Source organism: Ascaphus truei, chromosome 15 (assembly GCF_040206685.1).
Source record: "Ascaphus truei isolate aAscTru1 chromosome 15, aAscTru1.hap1, whole genome shotgun sequence".
NCBI classification, from domain to species: Eukaryota; Metazoa; Chordata; class Amphibia; order Anura; family Ascaphidae; genus Ascaphus; species Ascaphus truei.
In genome coordinates, this window is record NC_134497.1 from 44,873,653 (window position 1) to 44,892,637 (window position 18,985).

An 18,985-nucleotide genomic window follows, 5' to 3' on the forward strand; every position below is an offset into this window, starting at 1 on the left:
CCCCTGCAGTAGGCGCTTTACTGAACTTTTTAAGGCCCAGATCCACAACGCTTTATTAAGTTACTTAATGTAACGTTATCTTCCAAGGCCAATAACGTATTGTTAAGCCGTGTTTCCTCCCGTAAAGAGCATAGCATATAACAGAAGTTATAAGCCATGCTAAGGAGATGTATTTCAGACATCATTTCTTGCATCTAATTAGCTGTGAGGAAGGTCGTTAACCTCAGAAAAAATATCGGGAAAGAACAGTATGGCAGAATCAGATGAAGCTTTTAAACTCCAGGCTGATGACAACTCAAAATAATTTTCTTTTATAAACTGCTTTAACTTTATTTATTACTAGCTGATATACCCGGCGTTGCCTGTGATGTAATGTTCTGGCTCCCCCATCCTCCCTCTCAACTCCCTTCCCCCACTCTTCACAGCTGTTCAGAGCTGCGCCCCCCTCCCCCCACTGTTCACAGCTCCGATTCCCCCCCAATTCAATGTTTTGTTTCCCCCCCCCGTTCACAGCTCCGCCCCCCCCCCTGTTCACAGCTCCGTGCCCCCCGTGTGTTTGGCAGCTGAGCTGACTGAGGGGGGAAGTGTGTGTCAGTCAGTCAGTGAGTGTGTGTGTCAGTCAGTGAGTGTGTGTCAGTCAGTGAGTGTGTGTGTCAGTGAGTGTGTGTGTGTCAGTGAGTGTGTGTGTCAGTGAGTGAGTGTGAGTGTCAGTCAGTCAGTGAGTGTCAGTCAGTATGTATTTATGTATGGGCTTCCCCCCCTTCTCTCCTGACTCCCTCCTCACCCCCCTTTTCCTGACCCCCTCCCCCCCCCTCTCCTGACTCCCCCCCCTCTCTCCTAACTCCCTCCTCCCCCCCTGCTGACTGGCGGTGGCGGAAAGGGGGGCGGTGGTGGGCTCAGAGGCTGCTGCAGTGGTGTTGTCCTTCCCCCTTCCCCCCCCCTCCGCATCTGTGTCGGCAGTGGGTGGGGAGGAGGTGAGGCGCTGCTGAGAGAGGGTGGGGGTGGGGCAGAGGCGGGTGTCGGCGGCGGCGGTGGTTCCCCCTCCCCCGCGCAGAGCTGTGTCGGCGGCGGGTGGGGAGGTGAGGCGCTGCTGAGAAACGGTGTGGTGGGGAGAGGCGGCTGGAGGCGGCAGCGGTTCCCCCTCCCCCCCCCGCACGGAGCTGTGTCGGTGGCGACACTACCCGCATGCTGCTGCTGGCCGGGGCTCTGGTGAGCCAGGGGGATTCCCTGTGGGGAGCCGACGGGGAGGTGAGCTGGGGGGGTGATGGGTGGGTGGGGCGGTCCGGGCCACTGGGTGGACAGTGGCCGGGTGGTTGTGCGTGTGTGTGGCAGTTGGGTGAGGCCGAGGGGGAAGGTAAGCTGCGGGTGAGGAGGAGAAGAGAATGGCTGTTGGGTGACGTCATAGAGCCACGCAGGCCAATGAGAGGCGTGCGGGGCGGGAATCGGACCAATCTGATTGGCCAGAGGCTGGGACCAATCAGATTCACCACATCCAGGAACAACACCACAAAATTCAATTTTATATATATAGATCTAAATTCTTCACTCAAATTCTCCAGCAGTTTTGGAATGAACATAGTTAGACTTAAATTGAAAAGCTGTTTGAGAAAAATGCAACACACAATATATTGTGAAATGATTAACCTCGCATTATTGCAAACCCAGTGTATGCTATCTAGTACTGTACTGGGTCTGCAACCTTTTAATTAGCATTTTATTGGGAATGTTCGTGTTATCCAGTTGGGAGTTTATGTGGAAAATGATGCGTGTAAAAGGGTGATCCCATTGTAGTGTATTGGGGTAACTGATGTAAAAAGGGTGATTCAATTGTAGTGTATTGGGGTAACCTGTGTGTAAGAGGGGGATCCCATTGTAGTGTATTGAGGTAACCTGTGTGTAAGACGGTGATCCCATTGTAGTGTATTGGGGTAACTGATGTGTAAGAGGGTGATCCCATTAGAATGTATTGGGGTAACCTGAGTGTAAGAGGGTGATCCCATTGTAGTGTATTGGGGTAACTCATGTGTAAGACGGTGATCCCTTTGTAGTGTATTGGGGTAACCTGAGTGTAAGAGGGTGATCCCATTGTAGTGTATTGGGGTAATTGATGTGTAAGTGTGTGATCCCATGGTAGTGTATTGGGGTAACTGATGTGTGTAAGAGGGGGGTCCCATGGTTGTGTATTGGGGTAACTGATGTGTGTAAGAGGGTGATCCCATTGTAGTGTATTGGGGTAACCTGTGTGTAAGAGGGGGATCCCATTGTAGCGTATTGGGGTAACTGATGTGTGTAAGGGGGGGTCCCATTGTAGTGTATTGGGGTAACCTGTGTGTAAGAGGGGGGTCCCATGGTTGTGTATTGGGGTAACTGATGTGTGTAAGAGGGTGATCCCATTGTAGTGTATTGGGGTAACTGATGTGTGTAAGAGGGGGATCCCATGGTTGTGTATTGGGGTAACCTGTGTGTAAGAGGGGGATCCCATGGTTGTGTATTGGGGTAACCTGTGTGTAAGAGGGGGATCCCATGGTAGTGTATTGGGGTAACTGATGTGTGTTACAGAGGGATCCCATTGTAGTGTATTGGGGTAACCTATGTGTAAGAGGGGGGTCCCATGGTTGTGTATTGGGGTAACTGATGTGTGTAAGAGGGGGGTCCTGACTTTTAATTAGCAATTCCACCTAACTTGTCCCACCCGGGGATCCCAGGAATGAACCATGTTTTGTCAGATCCTTGGACAGTAGTCCATGTAGTACCTTACCGTTACAGGTACTAACGTTACTTCCTGTGTTCTATAGGTCACACGTCAATCAGGCCTATAGGAATCTGCAATGGATGATGTTGCGGTTTCCTATTGGCCCGTGTGACATGAGCGACTGATAGCTCCATTTTGTTTCCCCGGGAGAAGACTGAAATGCTGGTATCTTTACATGTAGTATCTCAGGAAGCAGGGGATCCACAGAGCTGAAAATAGTGTGCTTCCCCTCTGGGGGCCCCCTGCTTCCTGTCCTGTAACAATGCAGGGTTATAAAAATAGGGACTGCTTCAAAGTTGTGATCTAATCAAAGTCGACAAGGACAAGTGACATATGTCTAAGATGTTGAGCCTTACTTTTAAGATGGTAGTAGCCCTATTGAAGTTTGTGGGGGCATCTTATACTGCACTGACACAGTTTATTCTAACATTTGCCCGTTATGAGCCCGTTATGAACGGGGCTTTTTCCGGCTGGCGCCAAAACGGAGCCGCGAGCGAGCCGCATCTTCCCCTTCCCGCGCGTTTAATTAAAATGCTCCCCTTCCCCTTACCCCTGGCTGCGCGCAGCGTCCCCCTTACCCCTGCTGCCTCTGCAGCCTTCGGGGATGCCGGGGAACCCTGGATCGTGTGACCGGCGCCAGAGTGACGCGCCGCACACGCCGGTGAAAACCCCAAACGAGCCACCGGCTTCCCGTCGGCTTCCCCACACCGCGGCTACGGCCGTATTAGAATAAACAGTGTCGCCACTGTATGTGTAAGAAAGCGATCCCACGGATATCTACGGGGCCAACTAATGTCCCATAATTGACGTCTATGGGACTATGTGATGTATGTAAAAGGGTGATCCCACTAAAGTCTGTGGGACTATGTGATGTATGTAAAAGGGTGATCCCACTAAAGTCTGTGGGACTATGTGATGTATGTAAAAGGGTGATCCCACTAAAGTCTGTGGGACTATATGATGTATGTAAGAGGTTGATCCTACTAAAGTATATGGGACTATCTGATGTAAGTAAGTGGGTGATCCCACTAAAGTATATGGGACTATCTGATGTAAGTAAGTGGGTGATCCCACTAAAGTATATGGGACTATCTGATGTAAGTAAGTGGGTAATCCCACTAAAGTATATGGGACTATCTGATGTAAGTAAGTGGGTGATCCCACTAAAGTATATGGGACTATCTGATGTAAGTAAGTGGGTGATCCCACTAAAGTATATGGGACTATCTGATGTAAGTAAGTGGGTGATCCTACTAAAGTATATGGGACTATCTGATGTAAGTAAGTGGGTGATCCTACTAAAGTATATGGGACTATCTGATGTAGGTAAGTGGGTGATCCCACTAAAGTATATGTGACTATCTGATGTATGTAAAAGGGTGATCCCACTAAAGTATATGGGACTATCTGATGTAAGTAAGTGGGTGATCCCACTAAAGTATATGGGACTATCTGATGTAAGTAAGTGGGTGATCCTACTAAAGTATATGGGACTATCTGATGTAAGTAAGTGGGTGATCCTACTAAAGTATATGGGACTATCTGATGTAGGTAAGTGGGTGATCCTACTAAAGTATATGGGACTATCTGATGTAGGTAAGTGGGTGATCCCACTAAAGTATATGTGACTATCTGATGTATGTAAAAGGGTTATCTCACTGGAGTCTACGGTGTCAACTGATGTATCTTCTACCTCCTGTTTTCCCTCATCAGACCTACTCCGGGCTGTTCTGTGTGACAGTGAACCCATACAAATGGCTTCCCGTCTACACGGCCACCGTTGTTGCTGCCTACAAAGGCAAGAGACGCTCAGAGGCTCCTCCCCACATCTATTCCATCGCCGACAACGCATACAACGACATGGTGCGCAGTAAGTATCCCGCGGCCAGAGACCGCAGCACACAGCGCATACAATGACATGGTGCGCAGTAAGTATCCCGCGGCCAGAGACCGCAGCACACAGCGCATACAATGACATGGTGCGCAGTAAGTATCCCGCGGCCAGAGACCGCAGCACACAGCGCATACAATGACATGGTGCACAGTAAGTATCCCGCGGCCAGAGACCGCAGCACACAGCGCATACAATGACATGGTGCGCAGTAAGTATCCGGTAGAAGCTCCGCAGGTTTAAAAGTCCTGGTCGGGCCAATAGGAAGCAGCAAGGGATGACGTCACGGCTTCCTATTGGCTCTCAGGACGCGGGAGCTTTGAAGCCGCCATTATGAGAACCCCAGCAAGCCCTGTCTGGGTTGCTACAGGCACCCCCTATGGAGCTAAGTATTTCGGGAAGGAGGGGGTTCTCGGGGCTGAAATTAATGGGGTTCGGTTTCGGAGACCCCCTGCTTCAATCCTATTTTTAAATACATGGCTTGGATTGCCTCTTTAAAGCAGATTAAACAACCTCAATGTTATCATTTTGTTTCCTGGCTGTTTTTTTATTTTATTTTCATTTTTACTTAAAAAGGCCCAAAACCTGTAGTTACGGGTCCACACGGCATCTCCAGCCGTTTATTCTCACTTTCTCCATCCCAGCAGGCAGCACAGGGTGGTTTTCTATGCGGACTTCAAAGAGGTTTATCGGAGAAGCTGTCTTAGCCGGGGCTCCTCTGATAAGGCCCTGAGAGGTCCAGTGGTGGCACAAAGTAGGGGAGGATTAGCAGCCATGCGAAACGTAGTTTGGGGTTTAAAAACACTGCAAATTAGACACCCTATTGTACCAGATTATTTTGTAATCTTTAAAAAATGGGTAATAATAAAGGAAACTTTAATAGGTTGAAGGTAATAAGGAAGATGCAACACAGGACCTTTTCTGAATATCTGTGTCATTTCATTATTTGTAGATCGGGAAAACCAATCCATGCTGATCACGTAAGTAGTCTTTTATAATATTGTGTGCTCTTTGTTCCCATAACCGGGTGGATAATATAGCTCAGGGTTTCCCAACCTGGCTGGGGGGGGGGGGGGGGGGGGGCGCGACCTCTTAAGGGGACCTAGAAGACTTTAATGGGGGCTCACCGTTTCCTGGAAAACGTTACTGGTTTAAAACGGTTCTACCAAGATGTGTAAGCTTCTCCGCCCGTCACTTCAACGTTTTGTGCAACCCTGACTTCAGTGACTTCTCCTTTGTAATGATGAACAACTAATGAAAGATGCGGGTGGAACAAGAGTGGTCCAAATGCAAGCCAATGAACATGGGTCTTTTCTTTTAATGCACATCTAGACATTCTTTGGGGGGCTTTGTACTCTTAAATAGGATTGGGGGGGCTTCCATATCCTGGCTATGTCCAGGAGCCATCGTACAGAGGTTCTTAAATCTGTATTTATCCTGCGTCACAAGGATGAGCGATGGATGCTCAATCTAATGTGCTAGACCAAGCAGTCTTCATTCGGACAATAGCCACACTAAGCAGGGGGGATTTATTTCAACTGACAAATAGACAAAGGCTAAATTAGGAACGCTATCCTACAAGGCACCATTTACATTTTTATCCCGCGTCGTTACCTAATTAGGTAAACCAGGGAGAGAAGGCATTAACATGCTTGGCTATTATCTTCCTGCAGCGATTTCACTGTTATTGGCCATACCCTTTGTTATCTGGGACCTGATGCCAGCAGGGCTATTCATAGCAGTGAAATCACTCCGGGACAATGGGGAGTCAGTGATACAGAACAGGGATCCTGGCTGGAAGGTCCCTCTATATCAGCGTTATCACTCACAGTAACTCTACACCCACACAGGGCATTGTATCAAAACTGCCCGTGCATTTCACAGACACGTAAAAACAGCCGCACAATCTAGCAGATTACTGGCTGCTGCTCGCTGACGCGAAGAGGTGATAACATGCAGAGAACGGGGCAGGAACATACAGCCATTCCAGTGGATGTTATTGGATTGGAAACCATGGGTCACTGTACATTGCCTCTCGATACATTTGGAATAGTAGATTGAGTTGGACAAAGGCAAACGCTTTTGCTAAATTGTAACAGGCTGAGATTCTCAGCACTATATTAAGAATGATGTTGATCCAGAGAAAGGCAAACACAAAACCCCAGTGACACATCTTCCAATAGTGTCTCATAAGGGAGAATGTCATTCCTTCCTGACTCCAAATAATGAAATCGGATTAATCCCTGTATCAACATCCTTCCCATGTTTACTTATTTGGTATATCCCTGCATACAGTACCTTTCCTTTCTAAAATGATGTCCAACCTTGTCTGAAGATATTTATTGTATCACAGTCTCCATGGGTAATCAATGTTCTTATATAGAATATATATCAAATAATAATATCATATAATACTACAAAATAGTATAATAAGAATAATAAGTATATAATATAATAATAATAATAAATAGTATAATAAGAATAATCATATTATAATATTAATAATAATAAATAATATACAGTAATAATACATAGTATAATAATAATAATAAATAGTATAATAATAATAAAAGGTATAATAATACGAAGAATAAATAGTATAATAATACGAAGTATAAATAGTATAATAATAATAAATAGTATAATAATAATACGAAGAATAAATAGTGTAATAATAATAATAATCATATTATAATATTAATAATAATAATAAATAGTATAATAATAATAAATAGTATAATAATAATAATAATAAATAGTATAATAATAATAATTATTATAATAATAATAATAAATAGTATAATAATAATAATAATAAATAGTATAATAATAATATATAGTATTATAATAATAATAATAATAATAATAATAAATAGTATAATAATTATAATAATAATAAATAGTATATTAATAATAATAATAATAAATAGTATAATATTAATAACACATGATTTTGAACAGAATATTTGCAATGTAAAGGCGCTGTGTGTGGAAAGGCGTTGAGATGAAGCCCCCTCCCAGTCTCAGAAGGAGCCCCCGGCACATAGTGACGATGCCCAGTGACACTATACACCTCCTCTGAAGAGGAGCGCTGAATGTGACGCGTGTCCATCGGCAGTCATGCTCCTTACTGCGTAATATTGCAGCGCGTCCCTTTTCAGGGGAACATCTCTGGGAAAAGAACGTGTGGGGGTTTCTATATAGTAATGGCAGTACTCATGTGGCACGGGCTTCCTGTGGGGCTGCGAGGGCAGATACAGAGGGTGTAACGGGAAAAGATTGGGCGTTGTTTTATAAAGAGAAGGTTTACAGCAGAGGCGGCCAGCTCCAGTCCTGTAGAGCTACCAACAGGTCAGGTTTTCCGGATATCCCAGCTTCATCACAGGTGGCTCAATCAGTGGCTCAGTCGAAGACTGAGCCACTGATTGAGCCACCTGTGCTGAAGCACGGAGAGATTGAGCCACCTGTGCTGAAGCACGGAGAGATAGAGCCACCTGTGCTGACGCAGGGACTGATTGAGCCACCTGTGCTGAAGCAGGGATATCCTGAAAACCTGACCTGTTGGTAGCTCTTGAGGACCGGAGTTGGCCACCCCTGGTATACCGGGGTATGCAGAGTACATGACAACTTACTGTAGGCTATTGATCCGGGAGAGATCTGCGCGAGTTTTCCGGGCCCGTGGGGCTTTGTGACGTTCTCCTAACGAGAGACACAGAGGGATGGAAGACGGGTTTCTCCCAGGGCAAGCTCACAAGGTCTTTTACTTAAAACAAAAATATATATTTTTTTTAAAGAAGTGAGAAAGCTCAAGTCCATGACCGCTCCCTGTAATTCCTCCCTAACTTCTCTATTGCTCCATATAACCTCTCCCTATAACTCCTCCTATTGCCCAATATAACTGCTCCATATAATTCCTCCTATATATCCATAGCCTAGCTCCTCCTTGGCCCGTGATTGCGTAGGGGGGGAACCGGTCTATTAAGATTCCTTGCCTATTAAGAACAGACCAAACCATCACCTCCTCCTTCTCCAACACTTGACCATAGAATGGACCCGACCAAGTTTAACACTGAGCCTAATCAGAGATCGGCAAGGTCATAGCTATCCACCCGTCAATTCTGCAGAGGGTTTCCTCTCTGATGTCAAACACATTGTATGTTTTAACGTTTATCTGTATTTTTGCCTTTTCCTATACTGTACTGTTGCTTATCCAGAATTGCTGATTTATTTGTATATGTCACTGTTTACCTGTATTTCTGATGTCATTATATAATTAGCATGTATCTGTATTTACGTCTTCATCATATATTCACAGTTTATACATATTTCCCCCATTCAAATATTTTCCATTATCTGTTTTTCTGCCCCGAAATATTTCCCATTCATCCGTATTCGCGTTTTTGTCATCTAGTCACAGTTTATCCATATTTGGCATATTTGCCATTTATCCGTTTTTTTCCACATTAAGGTCCAGATCCACTAAGCTTCGTTAAATCCGGGCTCATAACGGGACTTTATCTAAAACAGGAGCGGATGTTCTGTGCCCTGAGGTTAACGTGTATCCGCAAAGCTAATTATATCCCAAAACAACGTCCATACTACATCTCATTAGCATAGAGTTACGTCACATTATTGTAGCAGAACGCTGGGTTATCTTCCAAAAACGTGACAGTAAGTGTGTCTTAGTGTTACTCCCACCCAGACCCTATAACTTCCAATAACATGACGGTAAGTATGTCTTAGTATTACTCCCATCCAGACCCTATAATTCCCAATAACGTGACAGTAAGTATGTCTTAGTGTTACTCCCATCCAGGCCCTATAACTTCCAATAACGTGACGGTAAGTATGTCTTAGTGTTACTCCCATCCAGGCCCTATAACTTCCCATAACGTGACGGTAAGTATGTCTTAGTGTTACTCCCATCCAGACCCTATAACTTCCAATAACGTGACGGTAAGTATGTCTTAGTGTTACTCCCATCCAGACCCTATAACTCCCAATAACGTGACAGTAAGTATTTCTTAGTGTTACTCCCATCCAGACCCTATAACTTCCAATAACGTGACAGTAAGTATGTCTTAGTGTTACTCCCATCCAGGCCCTATAACTTCCAATAACGTGACAGTAAGTATGTCTTAGTGTTACTCCCATCCAGACCCTATAACTTCCACTAACGTGACGGTAAGTATGTCTTAGTGTTACTCCCATCCAGGCCCTATAACTTCCAATAACGTGACAGTAAGTATGTCTTAGTGTTGCTCCCATCCAGACCCAAAAAGCATTTTTTTCCGGGCTGTAATCCCCCTTCCTCTCTCTCACCCGCTTGCGATTCCTACCAGTGGCGGGGTGGTGCGGTGTCTCACCCTGTAACTCCCGTGTCTCCCCCTGCAACACATGTGAAAATGGCTGCCATGACAACGGGACGTTGCATGACGCCACACCGCTACCGGTAAGAATCGCAAGCGGGTAAAATGCACTCGCCAAGGCGCGTGTGGGCGAGTGCATTTGTCGAGCCCTGATTATCACTATTGTCCATTATAGATACCCTATATGGTCTTTACGCGTGAAAACATGACTTCATCTTCCGTTATTGTACTTTGAAGAGTCAGCGTTAGTTTTAACGTGACGTTAGGTTAATGCCACATTAAGTGAAATAAAAGGTGCAACCCCAAATAGTCGGCCAGTTGAATTTCTTCAGGGACTATGGATGGGGAAGTGTTTATCAATCAAGTGGTTTCTTTCCCCTTATCCCCCCCATGTCCTTATCAGAGAGCCAATAAAGATAAGGGGAGCGGGAGAGAGGGGGCTCCAGCTGTACAAACACTGTACAAACACTTGCCGATCACACAGTGACATCACACAAAAACTAAAAGGAGCAGCCAGAGAAAATAAAACCCCTCCCAAGTCCAACATTAAAAAATACATTGAAAGGACCATCTGAGACCCCGTAAACATGTCACAGGCACTAGGTCACTTTGGTCCTAGAAGCTTTGTGGACCTGGTCCTTCATGGCATTGGCGTTGATCCCTTTTTGTCGTTTCATCCGCATCTCTCCGTATTGCCCATATTCACCGTCTCGTCAAACCCCCCCTCCCCCCCTTCTGTCCCCTTCCCACATTGACCGATTATCCGTCTCTCTGTTGCCCGAAGCGGAGAATCTGGTGCAGGAAAGACTGTTAACACGAAACGTGTCATTCAGTACTTTGCCATAGTGGCAGCCCTTGGGGAAGGGCCTGGAAAGAAGAGCGTAAGAAATGTTTTCCCGGCACGCCGCGCTTCCGTTATTTTGAACCTTCTTTTTGTTTTGACGCCTCCAGCTTTTTTATCTTGCTTTTTTTTTACCTTTGATTTTGTGTATCTTCTTTTCTCCGTTAACGGCAGTCGAATCCCTTTTCTTGACGTAGTTGCTGGCCCAGAGTAGGGATTTAGGCCCATGTGTCTTAAGCAGCGACATTCCAGAAGTAGGGTCGCCAGGTGTCCAGTATTGAACCGGACTGTCCTTTATTTGGACACTCTGTCCAGTAAAAAGTTAGAGGTAATACTGGACATGTACGTGTCCAGTATTACCTCTCTGGGCATGTATGTGTATACCGGTATTACCTATCTGGGGGTGTATATGTATACCAGTATTACCTCTCTGGGCGTGAATGTGTATACCGGTATTACCTCTCTGGGCATGTATGTGTATACCGGTATTACCTATCTGGGGGTGTATATGTATACCGGTATTACCTCTCTGGGTGTGTATGTGTATACCGGTATTACCTCTCTGGGCGTGTATGTGTATACCGGTATTACCTCTCTGGGCGTGTATGTGTATACTGGTATTATTTCTCTGGACATGTGTGTGTATACCGGTATTACCTCTCTGGGCGTGTATGTGTATACCGGTATTACCTCTCTGGGCGTGTATGTGTATACCGGTATTACCTCTCTGGGCGTGTATGTGTATACCGGTATTACCTCTATGGGCGTGTATGTGTATACCGGTATTACCTCTCTGGGCGTGTATGTGTATACCGGTATTACCTCTCTTGGGGGGTATGTGTATACCGGTATTACCTCTCTTGGGGGGTATGTGTATACCGGTATTACCTCTCTGGGCGTGTATGTGTATACCAGTATTACCTCTCTGGGCGTGTATGTGTATACCGGTATTACCTCTCTGGGCGTGTATGTGTATACCAGTATTACGTCTCTGGACATAGTGACCTGACCGGCTTGGGGGGCCGCAGGATTTCCCTGAGAGGGGAGAGAGCAGGGCTGTTGCTAGGGGGCTGGATAGCTTCCTTCATCCTGATTGGCTGCTGCTGGGTAATGCAGCCAATCAGGAGGAGGTGTTAGGAGCCTGGGTGTGGGGCCAAGGAGAGGCGGAAACTACATGGAGCAGATAGAGGTGAGAGGGGTGGTGTGTGTGTCCAAAGCACATCATACCTTTCATCATTGTGTCCAGTATTTTTGGAGAAGCCACCTGGCAACCCTATCCAGAAGACACCTTGGCGCATGTCCATCTTCTGTCGTTGGAAGACACCTTATAGCCAGGCCCGTCTTTCCTGCGGGTGAGAGGCAATGGGCTGAAGTTGACGTGGGGCCCAGAGCAGTACTGGGGGGAGTCGTTTGTTGACTGACCTGGTGCGGGGGGGGGCTTCAAGTTGAGCATAGGAGTGGGGACGACGGCCTGTTCATAATGAGGAGAGCCCGTGTGTTGAGTGTGAGGGGGCCTTTCTGCGGAGGGCAAGCCTGGCAGAGGAGGGGACTGGAAGACTGGTCCAACTTCCGAGGTCAGCTAGCCGTGACCTCTCCTCAAACAGCGGCCTGCTTACGGCCCGTTGAAGTGAATGGATGCACGGTGTCTTCTGACACCATAGCGCTGCTTAGTGAACAAGGGCCTAAATGTTAAATCCCATACTCTGGAGACCAGCCTTTCTAACGCCACTAAAATCTGCTCTTCCAATACTCCCTTATCCTTTATATTATGCAGAGATACTATGTGCTTTCATTGTTTAAATCCCCGTTTCTTCCATGTTTCTGCCATTTGCGTTTTCCTTTCCACATCCACTAAATATTTCTATATATCCGCTTTTTCTCGTATTTTTGTCACCGTGTTTTTATTTTTCTCTTCATTTCTTTTTTTCTTGTTTTTTTCTTATAATTGGCAAAGTTGTTGTTTTTTCCGCTGCTTTTCTTTGCCAATTTTTTTCTCTTTTTTTTGTGGCTTTTGTCATCAACATCTAATGGCTTTTTGTTTCTTGGTTTAACCCCTTCTCCTCCGTTTTGACAGCTTTAAAAATGACATTGGATTATAACTTTGTGAAGCCAGTGAAAACATGGCCGCTTTTTGGGTTCGTTTTAACACTATCGTTTTGAGAACTGTCTCACGCAGCCACGTATAAACTCATTGTCTCACGCAGCCACGTGTAAACTCATTGTCTCACGCAGCTATGTGTAAACTCATTGTCTCACGCAGCCACGTGTAAACTCAGTGTCTCACGCAGCTATGTGTAAACTCATTGTCTCACGCAGCCACGTGTAAACTCATTGTCTCACGCAGCCACGTGTAAACTCATTGTCTCATGCAGCCACTTGTAAACTCATTGTCTCACGCAGCCACGTGTAAACTCATTGTCTCACGCAGCCACGTGTAAACTCATTGTCTCATGCAGCCACTTGTAAACTCATTGTCTCACGCAGCCACGTGTAAACTCATTGTCTCACGCAGCCACGTGTAAACTCATTGTCTCACGCAGCCACGTGTAAACTCATTGTCTCACGCAGCCACGTGTAAACTCATTGTCTCACGCAGCCACGTGTAAACTCATTGTCTCACGCAGCCACGTGTAAACTCATTGTCTCACGCAGCCACGTGTAAACTCATTGTCTCACGCAGCCACGTGTAAACTCATTGTCTCACGCAGCCACGTGTAAACTCATTGTCTCACGCAGCCACGTGTAAACTCATTGTCTCACGCAGCCACATGTAAACTCATTGTCTCATGCAGCCACGTGTAAACTCATTGTCTCACGCAGCCACGTGTAAACTCATTGTTTCCTATTTCCTTTTGTTTGCAGCAAGCTCCGGCCACGAAAACTGGGGTAAGTGCATGTGACCTGTCTGGCATCTATAGATGCTGAGCACTGCACACACACACACACACACACACACACACACACACACACACACACACACACACACACACACACACACACACACACACACACACACACACACACACACACACACACACTAAGAAGCACACACACACCCCAATATGCACACACACACCCCAATATGCACACACAGACACACAGAGAAACACACACACCCGGATTCAAACACACAGACCCCGATACGCACACACAGACACACCGATAAACACACACATGCACCCTGATACGCACACACCCCAATATGCACACACAGACACACGGAGAAACACACACCCCGATTTACACACACAGACACCGATACGCACACAAAGACACACCGATAAGCACACACATGCACCCTGATACGCACACACCCCAATATGCACACACAGACACACGGAGAAACACACACCCCGATTCACACACACAGACCTCGATACGCACACAAAGACACGCCGATAAGCACACACATGCAACCTGATACGCACACACCCCAATATGCACACAGACACACGGAGAAACACACACGATTCACACACACAGACCCCGATTCTCACACACAGACACACCAATAAGCACACACATATACCCTGATACGCACACACAGACACATAGACACACGGAGAAGCACACACCCCCCGATATGCACACACACACCCCGATACGCACACAGACCCCGATACGCACACACAGACACACCGATAAGCACACACATATACCCTGATACGCACACTGTCACATGGAGAAGCACACCCCCCCCCGATAGGCACACACAGACCCCGATATGCACACACAGACACACCGATAAGCACACACCCACCCCGATATGCACACACAGATGCACTGATAAGCACACACACACACACCCCGATATGCATACACAGATACACTGATCAGCACACACAGACACACGGAGAAGCACACACACCCCGATACGCACACACAGACCCCAATACGCACACACAAACACACCGATAAGCACACACACCGATACGCACACACAGACACACCAATAAGCACACACCACGATATGCACACACAGACACACTGTTAATCCTCCCCCCCCAACCTCCCCGATATGCACACACAGACACACTGATACACACACAGGAACACTGATACGCACACACACCATGATAGGCGCACACAGATACACTGATACGCACGCACACACCATGATAGGCACACACAGACAGACTGATACACACACATTGATACACATTAACGCACTGCTACACACATTGACACACTGATACACACACTAACACACTGATACGCACACACACACCATGATAAGCACACACAGATACACATATTGACACACTGGTACACACACGCATTGATACACACTAACGCGCAGCTACACGCATACACACAGTGATATACACACACTAATACACCAACTAACTGACACACTGATACACACAGAGACACACTGATACACACACACACACACAGACATGTTGATATGCACACAGACACACTGATAGACACAGACACGCTGATACACATACAGATACACACAGACACACCGATACACCCATTGACACACTGATACACACACGTTGATATACACACTGACACACTGATATACACACAGATTTGCTGATATGCACACAGACGATGATACAGACACTGATACACTAATACACACACTGACACAATGATACACACACAGACACGCTGATGCACAGGCAGACACACTGATACACACAGACACACTGATACACACACAGACACACTACTACAGACACTGACGCAATTATACAGACACAGACAAGCTGACACACACACAGAAACACTGATACACAGGCACGCTGATACACACACAGACACGCTGATACACACACAGACACACTGATACACACACAGACACGCTGATACACACACAGACACACTGATACACACACACAGGCACGCTGAGACACACACAGACACGCTGATACACACACAGACACACTGATACACACACACAGGCACGCTGAGACACACACAGACACGCTGATACACACACAGACACGCTGATACACACACAGACACACGGATACACACACAGACACGCTGATACACACACAGACACGCTGATACACACACAGACACACTGATACACACACAGACACACTGATACACACACAGACACGCTGATACACACACAGACACACGGATACACACACAGACACGCTGATACACACACAGACACGCTGATACACAGACACACTGATACACACACAGACACGCTGAGACACAGACACACTGATACACACGAGCAGTTCAAGCAACGAAACGTGAAAATCCTATTTTGTAAATAAGTCCGTTCTGTAGCATTAGTTATTACTGTCTGCATTTTTTTACTCCTAATGCTAATTTAATGCTTTTTGTTACTGAGCTGATCATCCTCTGGTTGCTACAGAAACCAGTTAGAAAGTCACATTCACTTCCTCTTGAAACAGGCTCAACAAAGTCTCACACTGTCTATCGCTCTGACAGCTGTAACAATAATGTGTGACACTTACTAACAAACAATACTGTGTGACACAATACAGACAAACAATAATGTGTGACACTTACTAATATCATGTGCAAAAAAAGGTGTGCTAATAGCGCTAATGCTTTAGATTACTAATTGCAGTTACTATAACACGGTGGTAAGTACCAAAATCTTACAAATATAAGCCCGGCTGCCTGGAAAAACTGCCCGATACAAATCACACAAGATAACATATAACAAATAAAACCCGGCGCCTGAAAAAATGTCCACATATCAAATGATGGAATCTGACCATACAATAGTGTCCAGTAGGTCTTAGGTAATTTGTAAAATCACGCGCTTGCCGGAGCTCAGGGCCGGTGACGTGAGCGGTTCGCCCAATGAGGGCGAACCAGCTCCGTGACGTCACTGGCCCGCCCCCGGCACGCCCCCTGACAGCACGCTGTCTAAGGCCAGGGAAAGCACCGCTTTCCCTGAGCCTCAGCGCGCCTCCGCACGCAACAGGAACCCTGTACGACTAACAAACACTAACAAACTGACACACTGACAGACGAGTAACAAAACACTAGACACCACCTAATGATAAGCTAGAAAACTAATGTAATAACATAATATAAAGCAGACCTATGTCTCGATCACAGGGAAATAGTGACACTGCTGTTCCTCATCCAATGAGAAAAATTGGAATCCTACTTACTGTCCCGCCCAGCTTTATTTGATGATATGCCGGGATAAAAGCGCGGCCTTTTCTCCGTTTAAATCGGAGTTTCCCTGCAGTTTCCCGTGCGGCGGCCATTCAAAAGATAAGCGCTAATGGTGCTTATCATTGAAAGCGCCCGAGGCGCGGGAATCCGGCCGAAAAGAGCCCGGCTTCAAATTAAGCTGATCGCCACTGTACGACAAGCAGGATTCCAAATCGCATTAGGGATCGTCTCTGTGCAATGTGGCTGGCTTCGGACGGGTGTTGGTAGTGGCTGGCTTCGGACGGGTGTTGGTGGTGTCTGGCTTCGGACGGGTGTTGGTAGTGGCTGGCTTCGGACGGGTGTTGGTAGTGGCTGGCTTCGGACGGGTGTTGGTAGTGGCTGGCTTCGGACGGGTGTTGGTAGTGGCTGGCTTCGGACGGGTGTTGGTAGTGGCTGGCTTCGGACGGGTGTTGGTAGTGGCTGGCTTCGGACGGGTGTTGGTAGTGGCTGGCTTCGGACGGGTGTTGGTAGTGGCTGGCTTCGGACGGGTGTTGGTAGTGGCTGGCTTCGGACGGGTGTTGGTAGTGGCTGGCTTCGGACGGGTGTTGGTAGTGGCTGGCTTCGGACGCGTGTTGGTAGTGGCTGGCTTCGGACGGGTGTTGGTAGTGGCTGGCTTCGGACGGGTGTTGGTAGTGGCTGGCTTCGGACGGGTGTTGGTAGTGGCTGGCTTCGGACGCGTGTTGGTAGTGGCTGGCTTCGGACGGGTGTTGGTAGTGGCTGGCTTCGGACGGGTGTTGGTAGTGGCTGGCTTCGGACGCGTGTTGGTAGTGGCTGGCTTCGGACGGGTGTTGGTAGTGGCTGGCTTCGGACGGGTGTTGGTAGTGGCTGGCTTCGGACGGGTGTTGGTAGTGGCTGGCTTCGGACGGGTGTTGGTAGTGGCTGGCTTCGGACGGGTGTTGGTAGTGGCTGGCTTCGGACGGGTGTTGGTAGTGGCTGGCTTCGGACGGGTGTTGGTAGTGGCTGGCTTCGGACGGGTGTTGGTAGTGGCTGGCTTCGGACGGGTGTTGGTAGTGGCTGGCTTCGGACGGGTGTTGGTAGTGGCTGGCTTCGGACGGGTGTTGGTAGTGGCTGGCTTCGGACGGGTGTTGGTAGTGGCTGGCTTCGGACGGGTGTTGGTAGTGGCTGGCTTCGGACGCGTGTTGGTAGTGGCTGGCTTCGGACGGGTGTTGGTAGTGGCTGGCTTCGGACGGGTGTTGGTAGTGGCTGGCTTCGGACGGGTGTTGGTAGTGGCTGGCTTCGGACGGGTGTTGGTAGTGGCTGGCTTCGGACGGGTGTTGGTAGTGGCTGGCTTCGGACGGGTGTTGGTAGTGGCTGGCTTCGGACGGGTGTTGGTAGTGGCTGGCTTCGGACGGGTGTTGGTAGTGGCTGGCTTCGGACGCGTGTTGGTAGTGGCTGGCTTCGGACGGGTGTTGGTAGTGGCTGGCTTCGGACGGGTGTTGGTAGTGGCTGGCTTCGGACGGGTGTTGGTAGTGGCTGGCTTCGGACGGGTGTTGGTAGTGGCTGGCTTCGGACGGGTGTTGGTAGTGGCTGGCTTCGGACGGGTGTTGGTAGTGGCTGGCTTCGGACGGGTGTTGGTAGTGGCTGGCTTCGGACGGGTGTTGGTAGTGGCTGGCTTCGGACGGGTGTTGGTAGTGGCTGGCTTCGGACGGGTGTTGGTAGTGGCTGGCTTCGGACGGGTGTTGGTAGTGGCTGGCTTCGGACGGGTGTTGGTAGTGGCTGGCTTCGGACGGGTGTTGGTAGTGGCTGGCTTCGGACGGGTGTTGGTAGTGGCTGGCTTCGGACGGGTGTTGGTAGTGGCTGGCTTCGGACGGGTGTTGGTAGTGGCTGGCTTCGGACGGGTGTTGGTAGTGGCTGGCTTCGGACGGGTGTTGGTAGTGGCTGGCTTCGGACGGGTGTTGGTAGTGGCTGGCTTCGGACGGGTGTTGGTAGTGGCTGGCTTCGGACGGGTGTTGGTAGTGGCT

At 47.8% G+C, this 18,985-nt stretch overlaps 1 protein-coding gene across 2 annotated transcripts in view; it reads left to right on the forward strand.

The window, feature by feature from the left end:
• Positions 1-18,985, forward strand: part of MYH7B (myosin heavy chain 7B) — a 101,265-nt gene that overhangs the window by 22,880 nt on the left and 59,400 nt on the right. The window contains exons 5-8 of one of the 2 annotated variants that reach the window (XM_075572478.1): positions 4,466-4,622; positions 5,596-5,623; positions 10,797-10,893; positions 13,716-13,739. In XM_075572478.1, the coding sequence (XP_075428593.1) occupies positions 4,466-4,622; positions 5,596-5,623; positions 10,797-10,893; positions 13,716-13,739 (306 nt within the window). Of the gene's footprint in view, positions 1-4,465; positions 4,623-4,828; positions 4,855-5,595; positions 5,624-10,796; positions 10,894-13,715; positions 13,740-18,985 lie in introns of those variants that run through there. The other variant, XM_075572479.1, reaches the window with a different exon arrangement.